This window comes from Coregonus lavaretus (assembly GCF_964263955.1).
Source record: "Coregonus lavaretus genome assembly, chromosome: 2".
Taxonomy (NCBI): domain Eukaryota; kingdom Metazoa; phylum Chordata; class Actinopteri; order Salmoniformes; family Salmonidae; genus Coregonus; species Coregonus lavaretus.
In genome coordinates, this window is record NC_139989.1 from 32,371,712 (window position 1) to 32,389,224 (window position 17,513).

Here is a 17,513-nt window from a genome sequence, read left to right on the forward strand (position 1 = left end):
GTCATGTGGGCGAGCGTTTTGCTGATGTCAACGTTGTGAACAGAGTGCCCCATGGTGGCGGTGGGGTTATGGTATGGGCATGTATAAGTTACAGACAACAAACACAATTGCATTTTATCGATGGCAATTTGAATGCTCTTGCCATTCATCCACCGCCATCACCTCATGTTTCAGCATGATAATGCACGGCCCCATGTCGCAAGGATCTGTACACAATTCCTGGAAGCTGAAAATGTCCCAGTTCTTCCATGGCCTTCATACTCACCAGACATGTCACCCATTGAGCATGTTTGGGATGCTCTGGATCGATGTGTACAACAGTTTGTTTCAGTTCCCGTCAATATCCAGCAACTTTGTACAACCATTGAAGAGGAGTGGGACAACATTCCACAGGCCACCATCAACAGCCTGATCAACTCTATGCTACAGCCCTCCTGTAGCTCAGTTGGTAGAGCATGGCGCTTGCAACGCCAGGGTTGTGGGTTCATTTCCAATGGGGGGCCAGTATGAAAAATGTATGCACTCACTAACTGTAAGTCGCTCTGGATAAGAGCGTCTGCTAAATGACTAAAATGTAAATGTAAATGAGATGTGTCACACTGCACACCAGATACTGACTGGTTTTCTGATTCATGCCCCTACCTTTTTTTAAAGGTATCTGTGAACAACAGATAATCTGTATTCCCAGTCATGTGAAATCCATAGATTAGGGCCTAATGAATTTATTTAAATTGACTGATTTCCTTATGTGAACTGTAACTCAGTAAAATCGTAGCATGTTGTGTTTATATTATATGTAAATCAATAGTTGTTTAGTGGTCCGAAAATGTTGGAAACATTAATTTGCTTTACCATGCTGTAGGTCATGTAACTGTTTGTTACATGCAATATGCTTTGTGGACTTCACCAGACAGAGGTTGCTCTCCGGTTTTGTGATGAAACAAACGTGTAGTTGAATTTATTCTGCCACTGTGTCTTCTTATTTTCTTGGCCTTTAGGCCTATGTATCACGGTCGTAATGCATATGAATTAACTATTAGGTTATAGAGAAAACAACGCAATTATCACAACACATAGGTTCTAATATGGGTTTTTTTCCTGGCTTCCCCAGTGATTTTACCCACGCACCGCTACTGCGTTCAAGTGAAATTTCCCACTGGGAACTAGGAGCTTCCGATACTTTTGCACGTGCAAAAGCCTAGCCTACCTTCAGACCAAGGTAGGTCGTAGTGGTAATATTGTGGTCAACACAATATTAATTTGTTAGCATATTTAGCCCTGAGTAGCCACTTGTGGAAAATAATCCAACTGCACATTGACAATGGCGGGGCTATAGGAAAAAAGTTCCACAGCACTTTTGATTTTGTTTAATAAAATATATCGACGCAAAGCTTTAAAAAGAGGGGCAAAGTGCTGTTATTTAGACCGATTTGCCTAATTTGTCAACTCACGCACAATTTATGTCCTTTGCTTGTCTTGACCAGTCAGATTCACGGAAATCGCAGGTCGCGTGGGCTGGACAAGCTCAAGGCTCGCTCTTCACTTTCCTCTGATATTTATTTAGCAAGCATGATAACACAACACTCCCGACAGACACAAGCAAAGACTATTACATAAATGTAGCTGCCTATACACCTAAACATGAGCGATCTTACATGCTGTATTGCGTGGAAACTAGACTATTTTTCAGTCTGATCAACTGTAGGCTACTAACAACAGCAGCTGCATAGTCTAGCCTACTACTATTTTTCAGTCCAAAATTATTAACTGGAATTAATTAATAAACACAAGAGCTGACAGACTGAGTAAATGTTTTATTTGGCCTACAGTTGCATAGGGCAGGACTACGCGATGCAAATATGCATGCATAAAGCAAGCTCAGCCCTGTGTATTTTATTGTCTAATCATGTTGCTTTCTCCGTATACGTGTATAGGAAACCCCCCTAGTCCTTTTAAATATAATTAAGATATGAACAAGTACAAGGTTGCTGCAGTTTGACGGGGTTTTCATCCTCCCCAAAGCCGGGAGTTTTTCCAGGAGTTTTTTAAACCCATGTGACCTGATTTGAAAAACTCTGGTCCCAACACAGCCCATATTAAACCTTTTTACAAGAGATGAATCATGTCATACCGTATTAGGCATTGAGTGTTACGTGGTTAGGTTACCAGATCAAGATAAAACTACGGGCCCCAGAATTGTTTTTTCGCCATACCACTCTGGGACCTGTGGTGCCACCTCTGTGCTCAATAGTTAGTCCTATACTGAAAAAAATATTTTGCCTCTCGTTTTTCAGCTATTCGTGTCGGACTGCTGATAGGCTACAATTAGCTTACACCTGCAAGTAATTTGGGTTAATGACGATTCCGTTGGCTTCTAGACCCGCAACAGCCGATGGATGCTCCTTGTCCTTTTCCTATTAGTTCCTATGGACTTTCAGTTTTGGAGAGGGATATTTTGTTGCCTGCAAATTGCTGGTAATTATACTGTTGGAATGTCCCAAATTACCTTTAATTGACATGCCCGTTTTATAAAATCATTGTCAATGTTAAAATAGTACCCTCTATTGCTTGTCCAGATGTTTTAGGGTAAAAGACATTAACGTTTCTTATGTGAGATGTTAGTTTTATTGCGCCATAGAAGTCCGTTTTTTTGTTGCGCTTTTGGCATATTTTGATATGTACTTTAATAATAATGATAATAATAATAGGTTACTACTACTACTACTACTACTACTACTACTACTACTACTACTACTACTACTAATAATAATAATAATAATAATAATAATAATAATAATAATAATAGTAATAATTAGAAACTCATGCCTAACCGAATTAATGTATTTGCATCAAATATTTAAATGATTATATATATATATATATATATATATATATATATATATATATATATATATATATATATATATATATATATAAAAGGACCTCTAGATTGCGTAAAAACTTCCTCCACATAAATAAGTTCCATGCATTTTCCCTTCCTCTGTTACTGTCAAACTGCATTTAAAAAAATCTGGTGAAATGTAAACCTTTGAATTGAACTTAGATTGCTTTGTAACTCATGGGGACGGGGTTAGGCATTTTCATGCTCAAACTTGTGAGATCTTCGGATGACTGTTTCGTAAAAATAGATATTATTGAGAATTTATTTTAAACTGAACTGCATACAAAATCCAGATCCACATAGGCCTCCAAGCAAAATTCGTGCAGTCATTTCTTAATGTCCAAGAAATTGTAAGGCAAAACTTCGGATGAAATTCAAACAAATACCTTTAAACGGCCGTTTAAAAAATGAAAAGTCTCTAATGTGATAGTTGGAGCTTGGAGCTATATTTAAAAGTGGATAGGCTACGCGGTTCATGTACAAGAGGAGGAGAAACACGAATTTAAATGTTGAAATTGAGTAAAGTCAGTTGAGGAGAGCGGATAGAATTCCATCCCATTGTCCCACATCCCGTCACATCATTTGAGTTCTCGGCATAGATTCCTGGTGGTGGCTTGGGTACCAGTGTCCGAAATTGTTCATGTATCCACCAGAGTGCGCAGGCGTCCCCTTATTTGCCATGGAAACGTCCCAAAGTGGAGGCATCCCCGGGGAACACGGAGACCCGGATGACCCAGGGTGCAGGTGCTCTCCCTCCGGTCCGCCCGGGCCATGCTTCATGATCTTCTTGTACTTGGAGCGTTTGTTCTGGAACCATATCTTAACCTGCAACAAGAAATACAATTGAGTATATTAAGCCTGCAATTAGGCTATTATTATAATCGTTATCATCATTAATAAGCTATTATCATTATTATTATTAGTCTATTCAGTACTTACTATAATATTAATAATATTGAATTATAATATCCATGGTCTCATTGTTGTTGTTAATATAATTATTATTGGATAATATTGTTATATACCTTTGCATGTTGCCAGCATGCTGGCAAATTGAGCGTTAAATTATTCAAATTATAACTGTAGGCTATATGACTGCATTGTTAGCGCCAAGGAATAATAAACATATTTTCCATATGAGACAATACGTTGGACTAAAAACAGAACATTCACAAGAAAGACAAAATAAAGCTGGTGGGTGGGTTCAGGTTGCCAGGAGAATTAACTGTAAACCCCACTACAGACCACTCAAGCAATACGTTTGGCATTCCTTTACGGTTGTTTTCCCCATTATACGAACAGTGTAGGGAATTTAAAGAGATATTTTGATACGGAGAGAGCCTGGTGAGACGTTTATGTAACCGCAACACCCACAGCGTGGTAAAAGCAGCTCTAGTAAAATCTAATTATGAATTGCAATTGATTGTGGAGATGAGTGGAAAACATGGCTCAGATAGCCCACATTTCGCAAGGGCTCGTAAATTGACCAAAATAAGAGATCTGCCCAAGAGTGTCACCCTAAACACGCTGATGACAGGATTACTGTTGTTGTGATGTCTTGAATTAATTACATTTTTCCCTTTTCCACATTTTGTTACCTTACAGACTTATTCTAAAATTGATTTTAAAAAAATGTCCCTCATCAATCTACACACAACACCCCATAATGACAAAGCAAAAACAGGTTTTTAGAAATTTTGCAAATGTATTAAAAAATAAAAAATAAAAAATGACATTTATATTAGTATTCAGACCCTTTGCTATGAGACTCGAAATTGAGCTCAGGTGCATCCTGTTTCCATTAATCATCCTTATATTTTTATTAGTCTATGTAATTGTAAAATATGGACCTTGTAGCTGTGGTAAGGGCATGAAATCAGCTGATGGCAAGGCAGGTTGACGTGCTCTGAGTGTAGATTTATTAGGTCTTGGTGATCCAATGGTGAAAGCGCCATATCATATACACGGGCAATAGCCCAAAAGAAATAGCATCTGTATCAGGCTTAACCTGTCCTATCTGCATGGACACCAGTAGAGTGCAAGACTGTACACCCTCCCCTTGAGAAATTAAATCGAATCTGTCTAACAGGAGCTCAAACAGGTAGGCCTACATAATATAAGCACCTAGCCCCATGGACCATACAATTAGCCTACCCAATTGGCAAGAGGCTGAATGTATCTCACAGGAGAAAGCAAAACAGCGGCCCTTTGTCTCTCTACGTGTAGGCCATCTATCTGATGCTGTCTGGTCCAAACGAGTTTGACATTGTTGCCGCCCATAGCATTGAAGGCAAGTGAAGTCAGCGAGCATCTGGCCTCCCTTGACAAAGAAAGTATAAAAAATTAGCCAATCAGCGGTGAGCTAAACTGAGCGAGCTCAACTGTGAATGGTCCTGGCGCACCAAAAAAAAAGTGTCAAGGGAAGCCAGCTTGGATTTGGCGTCACTACTGTCAAATCCCATTGAGAGCATATGTCACTGACAGAAAAACTTGAATTTGTGCATCTTGTTGTGTTGTTGTCCTCCGGTGGCTAGCTAGCCAGCTAGCTAAAATTGGCCCTTTCCTAAATTAGCCATGGATGGAGATAGGGATTTGGACTTGTGGTTTTACTTAATTCTCCGTACTGGCCAATGATTATAACAGCAATTCTGATCCAACCATTCATTCATACATTGTTGTGCCCCTAGCCTGAGAGGATTGAAGTTCAATGTGTAGCTAAATGTAGAAGGCTAATGTTAACTAGCTAACGTTGCCCATGAATGGACGTTAGGCTAGCGAGCAAGCATTTTAGCCAGGTAGCCTAGGACAACAAAAAATAAAAGTGTGTACTGTATAACAGAGTTATAGACCGTTTCCTCAACATGAAAGAGAAGAGGATGGCATTGGCATTCCTCTACATGCAGGGTGAGTCAACAAGTTTTTCTACTTGCATGAACGCGAACACACAGAAATCAGAACCATGGATGGGGGGGGGGGGGGGGGGACGACTTAGCTTCCCCAGTGATTTTACCAACGCACCGCTATTGCCTGATTTCAATCCTCTCTTCCTACAATTTGACGTTGGCGCTGCACCCGATTCTATAGCTGTACAGCAAATCATCAATCTGTCCGCTAGCGCACCCTGCCTGTGTTGATTGACCATTTTCTGGTCCAATCAGAGTGCTGAATGTGCGTTTCACAAGCCAATCTGTTGCAGTTTTTTGTTTGCAAGGGCGATGCTGCGGCTACTGTCTCTGGCTGCGTGTAGCGTAATCCACATAGACTCTGTGCCACAAAATGAGTGACAAAACATAACAAAACCTGGCCAGATAATTTCAAGTCATCAGTTTCAAGTCAATGTCGAGTTCCGAGTCTTGAAGCTCCAAGTCCAAGTCCAGTCTCAAGTTTTTTTAATGTTTCTGTCGAGTCTCAAGCCATCAAATTTGTGACTCAAGTCAGACTTGAGTCCAAGTCATGTGACTCGAATAGTCCAAGTCATGTGACTCGAATAGTCCAAGTCATGTGACTGGAGTCCACAACGCTGCTAAATTTTACGTTGTTTTCTCTGCCTTTGGCCTACACATGGTCAGTTCTGATCAACATGAAAACAAAAAGAGTAGGGCCATGGTGAATAACCAACATATTTCACTCCCATAAACACATTAGGACACTCCCATACGCCTAAACGTAATAATGTGGGAACCCCTATAAGTGTTAAAATGTTATTTATATTTGTTTTTAACCCACTGTTAATCCTCCACTGTATTTTAACACTGACTAAATGGGTATATTAATAAAAATGGTTTATCACATTCCATGCCCGCAACGGAATGAACAGTTCTTGCAGATGTAACAAAAACAAAGTCTCACATAAATAATTTTCTGTGACAGAATGATAATATTGTCTTTCAAGTTTTAATGTCACATGCACAAGTACAGTGAAATGCCTTTCTTGCAAACTCAAAACCCAACAATGCGATAATCAATAATAATGTAATACTAGAAAAAAACACACGAGAAATAAGAATAAATATAAACTTTGCAGGTTGGGGATCTACAACTAAATCTAAGAACTCCAAAAACACTGATTTTCAAAAGGGGGACATCCTTAAATCAGCTGTTGAAACTATACATATTAATATCTGTTACAGTACATGTTACATTTTAGTCATTTAGCAGACGCTCTTATCCAGAGCGACTTACAGTTAGTGAGTGCATACATTATTTGTTATTTATTTTATTTTTTCATACTCGCCCCCCGTGGGAATCGAACCCACAACCCTGGCGTTGCAAACGCCATGCTCTACCAACTGAGCTACATCCCTGCTGGCCGTTCCCTCCCCTGAAATGTTTGGTAATTAGGTAGTTCAAGAAATCATGCTAGAAAATCCTGTCCCACATATCCAACTAAACCTCAATGTGTGTACCGTACAATTTGGGGAAACCACTCTCCTTAGTTAAATGTGTGGTGACTGGCGAGTGGTGGTGAGTGTTTCTGGTGCAAAAAGGTCTACGCATAATCTGCCAGGTGAATGCTGCTCATAGAAGGCCGGAGGACACAAGTGATTCCAACAGAGCAATGTTAGATCCCCATTATCTACATCTAGCTCCTTTATCAAGATGACCCTTATCAATATGACCTTATCAATATGACCATATCAATAGCTCCCTTATCAATAATTCCTGCCTCCTCCCAGGTAACATAATATAAGAGAGGTTCCGAGAAGTGCTTCTTCATATTTAGCATATACATACACTGAGTATACCAAACATTAGGAACACCTTCCTAATATTGAGTTGCCCTTCCTTTAGCCCTCAGAACAGCCTAAATTCGTCAGGGCATGGAGTCAACATGGGCCAGCATCCACAGGGATGCTGGCCCATGTTAACTCCAGTGCTTTCCACAGTTGTGTCAACTTGGCTTTATGTCCTATGGGTGGTGGACCATTCTTGATACACAGAGCAGGTGTTCTTAATGTTTTGTGTACTCAGTGCATATCGGATAATTTTGCAAGGGGGTGCCAGATTTTTTTTTATAGGAGAGAGAAAGAGGGTGTTGAATAGATATGAAGAAGTAATGAAAGAGAGCATGTTTGGCTAAAGTTCTCTTAGAAAAAAAGGAGAAAGGTGGTAAGTGCAGTTTTAAAGATGAGCGTAGGGAGGGGTAGTGGGGGTAGAGGGGTACAATTTTGTGAGAGAAAAGGAGGCCTGGTTGGTGGCCTGGCGCCATGACCGCATGTGTGTGTCCTTTATATACTAGACATATCTTGTCTCTAAAGTCCCAATTAATGCAACTTTCAGATGCATGTATACATGAAAATCTCTCCAACTAGATTTTTAAAAAAGTATTGTTTTCAAGAAAGAAAGTCCTGGCTTGATGTAATGTATATGTCTTTGAAACAGTGAAGTCAAGTGTCTGTGAATGGGAGGGTCACAATACTGTAGTTCTAATCGTCTGTAAGCGCTATAGTCTAGGGTGGTTTAATCCATTTAAGGATTGCACATTAAACCGATTATTGTAATACCACATCTGGCATAACCCTGCAGAAATGTGTTTAACAAAAACAGAAAGCCACAGTGTAATGCCATCCACTTGAAAAGGCTTTGGAGGACATTAGTTATCTGACACCCCCAGTTACAAAGCTATAGGCTACTGATGTCATATCCACACAACAAGTATGTAAAAAGTGCTCATCTTGCAAAAAGTCACCTCTTGACGCTTTCTCAGATATCTGTTGTGGAGCACTTATATGGGATTACTAAGGCCTCCTCTCTTAGCAGCACATCACAGCCTCTACGGGCTCAGAATGGTCTCTTACCACAGAGGATCAATGAATGCATTTCATATCCGTCGATATGCCAAAAACCATCTTTACTCCAATTGATGTAAAGCAGCATTGAGAGCCCATATTCCCTTTGGATTAGCCATGAAGTATTTTTTAAGTCCCTAGGCAAACGTAGTGACGGAGATATCTAGATTTCAGGAAGTATAGAATGATTAGCTGTCTGAAAGCAGTAAGCTCTCCCAAAGTTAGACATTTAAAATAATGTAGTCCTACCAAAGTCTGTTCTTTCTCTGCAGTTATTTTTCTCTCATTTTGGGAACCCCAAAACTTCCTGGGCCTCACAATATTTATACAAAACGTGACGCGATAACTTCCTAAGCTCTCTTCCTCTATTCCTACTGACAGACAAAATGGCCGCGGTTGTTACCCCCCCTCTCCCTTCTTCTTCCCTTGGCAGACAAACAGCGCTTGGTGAGAAGTGAGGAGTTAGTTTCAAAAGGAACCCCTTGGCTGAGAGAGTGAGGGTTTAAAACTGAAGCGCTGTATAGGCTAAAGGAGATGACTGAGACTGGGGTGTTACCTCTAAAATCCTCAAGCTCAGGGCCCGTATTCATAAAGCGTCAGAGTATAGGAGTGCTGATCTAGAATCAGGTTCCCCCTGTACATAATCTTATTTATTATGATCTAAAAGGCTACATTTATCCTAGATCATCACGCCTACTCTGAGACTCGGGCCAGTTTCCCAGACACAGATTAAGCCTAGATCTGGACTAAAAAGCATGTTTAATGGAGAATCAAAATTTAAACTGTTTTTTAGTCCAGGACAAGGCTTAATACAGTGGGGGAAAAAAGTATTAAGGCAGCCACAAATTGTGCAATTTCTCCCACTTAAAAAGATGAGAGAGGCCTGTAATTTTCATCATAGGTACACGTCAACTATGACAGACAAAATGAGGAAAAAAAATCCAGAAAGTCACATTGTAGGGTTTTTATGAATTTATTTGCAAATTATGGTGGAAAATAAGTATTTGGTCAATAACAAAAGTTTCTCAATACTTTGTTATATACCCTTTGTTGGCAATGACACAGGTCAAACGTTTTCTGTAAGTCTTCACAAGGTTTTCACACACTGTTGCTGGTATTTTGGCCCATTCCTCCATGCAGATCTCCTCTGTTTTGGGGCTGTCGCTGGGCAACACGGACTTTCAACTCCCTCCAAAGATTTTCTATGGGGTTGAGATCTGGAGACTGGCTAGGCCACTCCAGGACCTTGAAATGCTTCTTACGAAGCCACTCCTTCGTTGCCCGGGCGGTGTGTTTGGGATCATTGTCATGCTGAAAGACCCAGCCACGTTTCATCTTCAATGCCCTTGCTGATGGAAGGAGGTTTTCACTCAAAATCTCACGATACATGGCCCCATTCATTCTTTCCTTTACACGGATCAGTCGTCCTGGTCCCTTTGCAGAAAAACAGCCCCAAAGCATGATGTTTCCACCCCCATGCTTCACAGTAGGTATGGTGTTCTTTGGATGCAACTCAGCATTCTTTGTCCTTCAAACACGACGAGTTGAGTTTTTACCAAAAAGTTATATTTTGGTTTCATCTGACCATATGACATTCTCCCAATCCTCTTCTGGATCATCCAAATGCACTCTAGCAAACTTCAGATGGGCCTGGACATGTACTGGCTTAAGCAGGGGGACACATCTGGCACTGCAGGATTTGAGTCCCTGGCGGCGTAGTGTGTTACTGATGGTAGGCTTTGTTACTTTGGTCCCAGCTCTCTGCAGGTCATTCACTAGGTCCCCCCGTGTGGTTCTGGGATTTTTGCTCACCGTTCTTGTTATCATTTTGACCCCACGGGGTGAGATCTTGCGTGGAGCCCCAGATCGAGGGAGATTATCAGTGGTCTTGTATGTCTCCCATTTCCTAATAATTGCTCCCACAGTTGATTTCTTCAAACCAAGCTGCTTACCTATTGCAGATTCAGTCTTCCCAGCCTGGTGCAGGTCTACAATTTTGTTTCTGGTGTCCTTTGACAGCTCTTTGGTCTTGGCCATAGTGGAGTTTGGAGTGTGACTGTTTGAGGTTGTGGACAGGTGTCTTTTATACTGATAACAAGTTCAAACAGGTGCCATTAATACAGGTAACGAGTGGAGGACAGAGGAGCCTCTTAAAGAAGAAGTTACAGGTCTGTGGGAGCCAGAAATCTTGCTTGTTTGTAGGTGACCAAATACTTATTTTCCACCATAATTTGCAAATAAATTCATAAAAAATCCTACAATGTGATTTTCTGGATTATTTTTTCTCAATTTATCTGTCATAGTTGACATGTACCTATGATGAAAATTACAGGCCTCTCTCATCTTTTTAAGTGGGAGAACTTGCACAATTGGTGGCTGACTAAATACTTGTTTCCCCCACTGTATGTGTCCAGGAATCCGGGCCATAGTGAATGCAGGCCCAGATGAGTAAGTAAGTAATAGTAGGAGACAGAAACACAGTAGTGATACAAGTAGCAGTAATACAGGACGGTGATACACCATGCTCTTCTGCTGCCTCGTCTCGCTGCCAACAGGGAACTGCCATGCCAGCTGAAGCCAAGGGCATTCATGTTGCATTCAAATATTCATGAAAGTGTGTGTGCCACACACTCATGATAGGAAACAATATCCGTTACAGGCTGAGAGAGTAGGCTAACACCTCCATGAACATGGCAGGACATCAAACTAATGGAGGTTGTTACCTAGGAACATAATGTTCCAGTGTCTTCTCCTATATGCTAAATAATACAACATCGGAAGAGTCAACACTTTAACTACTTTTAGTGGAAATTCTCAAAGCCTTAAATTACATACCTCCATAACATTAGGCTCCATTCTCATTTTTGATGAGACATTTGGCCTTTTATGGGTTGGATTTAATCAAACTTGCACTTCTGTCCCGCACTCCAGGTAAATCACATGCACTGCCAAAATGCACCTTTCTCCATTTTTTATTTTCTTTAAATGCATTCCCTAAAATATTTATATATACTATACGAACTGTTACGTTTTTCTTGAGTTTGGGTTTTATTTCTCTAAATAAACTGGAGCAAACCTACCTCAGGCAGATGACATGCAGGAAGTTGAGTTACAATATGCACCTAATTATGATGCCCAATCAAATGTCAACCCTGCTCATATTGAAGTAATGCCATTGAAATGCTATATAGTTTAACACCATGAGTTGATGTAATGCATTTTGACTAATTGCATTTTGACTAAACTTCTCACCACCTTGTGAGATGAGATGCTTACAAAGGAGGAACATTTTGTCCGACTCGAGTAAAAAATAGGCTATAGGAATTATTCACTTGCTGCCACCTTTGCGTAATACTTGCACATTCATTCTATTCAAACTATTGAGACCTATACAGACCACGTTTAAAAAGAGACTGACACAAAAATGGTTGTGCGTTGAAGAGCCTCTTGTAATAAACACCTTATTGAACAGTTATATCAGTAAAAAATAACTGAAATAGACTACTAAAATTGGCCCAAAATACCGAAATATGTACCTGCGTTTGAGTTAGTCCCAATTTTGCTGCCAAATCGGCCCGCTCAGGTAGCGCAAGGTATTGGGTTTGCTGGAATCTCTGGTTGAGCGCCTGCAGTTGTAAGCTTGAGTAGATTGTCCGAGGTTTTCGGATCTTCTTCCCTTTTCCGTTCAGTCGAATTTCTCCATTCTCGATCACCGTGGTTGGCTTCTCAAGCTCTTCAAAGGGATGAAGACATTTTTATTTTTATTTTATTTCACCTTTATTTGTCCAGGAAGTCCCATTGAGGTCAGAACTTTTGGAATAATAATAACAATATTAACAACAACAACAACAACAACAACAACAATACTCATAATCATAATCATAATAATCATACATTTAATAAATAATATATGTTTAATTTATGCCATTTAATTTGCCCTCAATGGGCAAGAGCTCAACTTTCTTTTCTACCTCATGTTGCAAAAGAGGTCATTGAGCATGAGGAATATAATGACTGCATATTGCTCCCAATGATTCCCATTGTTATGAAGTTTGCGCATACCAACTAGTGCTTAGGGAAACAGCTGCGTTAGGCCCCACAAGGCGTTCATAGTAACATGACACTGTATGAATCCATCCTTATAATACAACCAAGGAAATAGCATTAGGAGATTTAACTTTAATCCTCACTTTTTGTTTTACAGGGGCGTAAGATTTAGATTTGATTTGCTAAGTTGAACAATAATTGCAGAGAATTTAGGTAGGAGGTAGGTACCACAACGGCTAAGGGAGTTGGACCTGTGGCCGAAAGGTGGCCGGTTTGAATCCCGGGCCGGGCACTGGAAAAACTAGTGGAATTGATCTGGCAACTGGAGGGTTGCTGGGTTCACATCCTTAAGACATTCCCCTACTATTGGGTGGCTTGGGCCCTTAACCCAACAACATGCTCTCCATCCAGAGGTGCTGAACTGCAGCTTGACCCTGTGCTCATCTCAACTGTATGTGTGCTGTTTGGGGCAGATGAGAATGAGCAGTAGACACATTTATGTTGTTTGCTGTAACTAATGGACAATAAAGTTGTATTGTATTGTATTTTTGAGTGGAATAAGTTGCATTGGAACTGTTGAATCTTGATTGTCCCTTTTCAATTCTAAGCCTGCCATTCAAATAGCAAATAAACATAAACTCATAGGCCTTACATGACATGCTACTGCACAGCCAATTCTCCAGTGTTAAATCAACAGGGGATAGACAACATTTTGAATTTCTATTCACCCGCAACCTGCATTCAGAATGATGACTCCTGGGTCAGGTAGATGAAGATATGAGACTACCTAAACCATATAAACTGGAACTACCATTTCAGTAACGGGTACAATAAGTCCAAGTAACAAATTGGATTAATTTAGAAAAATGTATGTTATTTATATTTGAGTAGCATATGATTAATTCAACAATCAATCTACCTGCAAAAACATAGATATTGAAACAAACAATTCTAAAAATCTACCTGCAATACAGCATGCTGGGAAATATGATACTGATGGGTGAGGTGTTGGTTTAACACTGGTTATTAACTGAATCAACACTAGAAATGTTACACTGAAAAATCAACACTGGCCAATTTGTTGTATGACTAATCAGAAACTGTTCTTTTGTTTTGGTCCACTAGCTTAAAACAGCGAGAAAAAACTACATTTGTTGTTATTGAAAATATATTTCACACACTATTCAGTGAAATTGAGGGAACAGTGTAGAATTTTAGCAACCAGTAAATGACTGAGAGATTTCCACTAGATAACACAGTTTATATTATCTGGGGCCTTAAATACTTATTGACTTTCCAACATGGCCAACACACGAAATGCCTGTAAGATAGCCACACAAACCTTTTCCTAATACGCGGGTAAAAAATTGTCCTTTTCAGTGTCTGGAGAGAGTTGATAAACATGGCAATTCCCAAACGTGCAGTGGAGACATCACAGTCAGTCAACGAAAGATGGATGACATTCCCTGCCGATTACAGCAAACGTTTTTTATGTTGTGTAAATATAAATACGCTGCTAAACCCCTAAGCGAGCTACCCTCATCATAATTGATTTTTTTGGGCCTATTGGTTGATATTCCTATCTGAATGTCCTCGAGCTTTTAGTCACAAACAGCTTCACACTCCAAATAGGACTAGTGACTCTTTCAGTAGTCCTATGCGGGTATTTGTCTCTTAACATATCAATTAAGTAATGTAGGATCACAGAAGCAATAACATCATCAAAGACAAATGGCTTTCAGATTACATGTTTTGTCTGGGCCCTGTGCTTTGTGGGAGACCACATGACAAAATGTTTAGTGGCTCGGTTTTTTCCCCTCATTTGAGAGGAGAACAGTCCCTTGCTTTGTCCATGCATGTATCTCGAGGTTCAGTAGCCTGTAAACTATTGACCCTAAAAAATAAAAATATTTTCAGAAGAGCTCAGGTGTTTTAGACTACATATGTGACATGGGAACAATGGCGTTTTGTATTGCAAATGACTATCCTATTAATTGATAACACCTTTAGGTCCGAGCACTGTTTGCGTAATGCTGCTTGTTATATGTTATGAATGCCCTATATTTCTTTAGTGGTTTATTTGTAGGCTTCTGATATGGTTTAGGTAGGCTATATAAGTGCCCAATTCTAGAAGTTTAGAAGTCAATCGCGTTCGTATATCCTTCGCCACTGTAACCAATCTTGAAAATGGCAACAAACATTGAACAAACTCCAAAATGTCAACACCAATGTTTTTAAAACGTACCTGTTTCCTCTATTCTCGTGTGTCCCAGACCGTTGTTGTGGCTACTGTGCTGGTATGGCAGGTAGGCACTTGGGTGCTGTGCGCTTACCGTGCTGTGGTAAGGGTAGGCTAGCGGGCGGCCATAGGATGACGCGCTGGAAGAAAAGGGGCTATCGTGCTGCGAGGGTCCGACGGGATGCAAGCCGTGCACTGGATAGTGGTTGTGGGACAAGCTGGGGGAGTGCTGCTGGTGGCCGGGATAGCCGTGTCCGAACTCCAGAAATGCCGATTTGGAGGGATCAGAAGCAACCAGACTGTCCGACAATGAACTCATAGTCATCATTGAGCGGGGGTCCATAAACTCGAGGCGCAGTTAAGGGCACCATAGAGTGCTACAGATGGGACCGATGCATATCCACTGAGTAGGCAAGTTAGACTACCTAAAAAAAAAAAACACCAAGAGCACGAAGCGAAAGTGATGAGGGTATTTCCTAAATCCTTCCGTTGTCTCTAAATTCTAAATTACGCAGTCCCTTTATTTTATCGTCTCTATATTTTATCGTCTCTAAAAAAGAGAAGAGGAAAACCTGCACTGTTTCTCCGAACACTTTGTGCATATGGTTTAGACTTGTTGCTACCTCGCTTGGCATACACGAGCGCGCCTGCTCATTGGTTGCGGTGGCTAATCATGTCATACTGCCTCGAAGCCAAACCATATTTAACTTGATTAACACAAGCTACATGAAGTCAGTCTTCAAGTTTGGGCAGCAAAGACATTTCAATGTAGCAGAATTTTGAGAAAATTGTACTAAATGAGAAGATAGGCCTACTGAAAATGTATGCACTCACTAACTGTAAGTCACTCTGGATAAGAGCGTCTGCTAAATGACTAAAATGTAAAATGTACTGTAACAGATATTAACTAGGCAAATCTAATGCCAAGCATGTTTAGATTGAGTTATGTAGCCTTTTAGCGTTTGCAAAAATGGTCAACAAATTGACAACTTTGCCAGCGATGTTTTTACGTAAGGACAAACCTTTTGCGCACAAGTTAGGCCATAGGATAATCAATTATTATATATGTATACAGACCTAATTAATACGCAATACACATAGCTACATGATAAGCCTATGCATTTCATTTACATCTGGCGCCAAATGCGTGATTTAGCCTACGCATGACTAAACTCCAGGGAGGGCACAGAAGCCCAACACAGTGGTTGTAAATTTGACTTGATCAAAACGCTCAGATGCATCAAGATAAAACATAAAACACTCACACGCACGCACGCACACACACACACACACACACACACACACACACACACACACACACACACACACACACACACACACACACACACACATACACACATACACATACACATACTTTCCCAGCACCTGTATAACACACAACATACACAACACACACTAATCATGTTTTTCTTTAAACAAAAATGCAACTCTTCTTTAGGAGGTTGTATTTGGTGAGAGGACGAGTTGTAATTAATGATAGTTTCTGAAGAAGGATGGGAGGCTGCCCCTAGCCATCAATCTAGTCCGTGATGAAAGAAGACGTTCACATTCAACTGGAAGCCATTACATAGTCGGTCAAGTGTTATCTATGTCTGTAGGTTGCAGACAGATGGATGACGTTAGATATCAACTTGAACGGCCCCGGGCCCAGCGCATGACGGATGTAGCGCCGAAGACGCTCTAGGCCTAAATGGCACATTTAGAGTCGTCACTTTATGTAATTCAGTCACAAGTCTAAATGCCACAGGTTGCTGTCAACCTGTAGTCATATAGCCTATGCCAGAGCTCTAGCCTATGCTGCTTTTGGTAACAATTGAGCAACGCGCAGAAGCTAACGGTTCAGGACTGAGACTCCCTTAATAATTATGATAGCCTAAGTATTAGGTCTGCACACTAGCCTACACAGTAATACGAAAATAAAAATAATACTGTAGTCGTTATGGTACACCATTCATCCTCATATTGTAGGCTATGTAATCATATTCCAACGTCTGCTATTCGGTGGAATTAAATAGGCCTAACCATTTACATTTTAGTCATTTAGCAGACGCTCTTATCCAGAGCGATTTACAGGAACAATTACGGTTAAGTGCCTTGCTCAAGGGCACATCGACATATATTTTCACCTAGACGCTCTTAACCACTAAGCTACCTGCTGCCCATAATAATGGCTTATATTTCTTTCAAATAATATTGAAAACATTTAGGCTATAACGAATGTAGGCATATCAATTGGTTCACCATATTAATCTGTGTGTAATATAATCATTTTCGCTATTTGTTTATTACAGGAAAACTGAAAGTTTTTTCAATACATGAAAATGCAAAAAAGCAACAACAATATTGTATGATAACACATCAGGTGCCTACCTGTTTTAAGAGGATACAAATGCAGTCGGCTTAAAGTGCGTGACAGGAAAATAATTACAGAGGTTAGGTTAAGTCACACAATAGAAAAAAAGCAACGAACTAAAGCACTTTGAAGTGAAAACAAATCACAATATTCACTTGGCTG

The 17,513-nt window shown here is 40.3% G+C and overlaps 1 protein-coding gene across 1 annotated transcript; it reads right to left on the reverse strand.

The window, feature by feature from the left end:
* Nucleotides 1–3,139: 3,139 nt before the first annotated feature.
* Nucleotides 3,140–15,622, reverse strand: LOC311148494 (homeobox protein Dlx4a-like). Its single transcript, XM_084185475.1, has 3 exons — nucleotides 14,984–15,622; nucleotides 12,228–12,424; nucleotides 3,140–3,727 (listed from the first exon to the last, which is right to left on the reverse strand). Exons 1-3 carry the CDS (start codon nucleotides 15,318–15,320, stop codon nucleotides 3,476–3,478), a joined length of 786 nt encoding a protein of 261 aa, XP_084041601.1. The 5' UTR covers nucleotides 15,321–15,622; the 3' UTR covers nucleotides 3,140–3,475.
* Nucleotides 15,623–17,513: the final 1,891 nt, after the last annotated feature.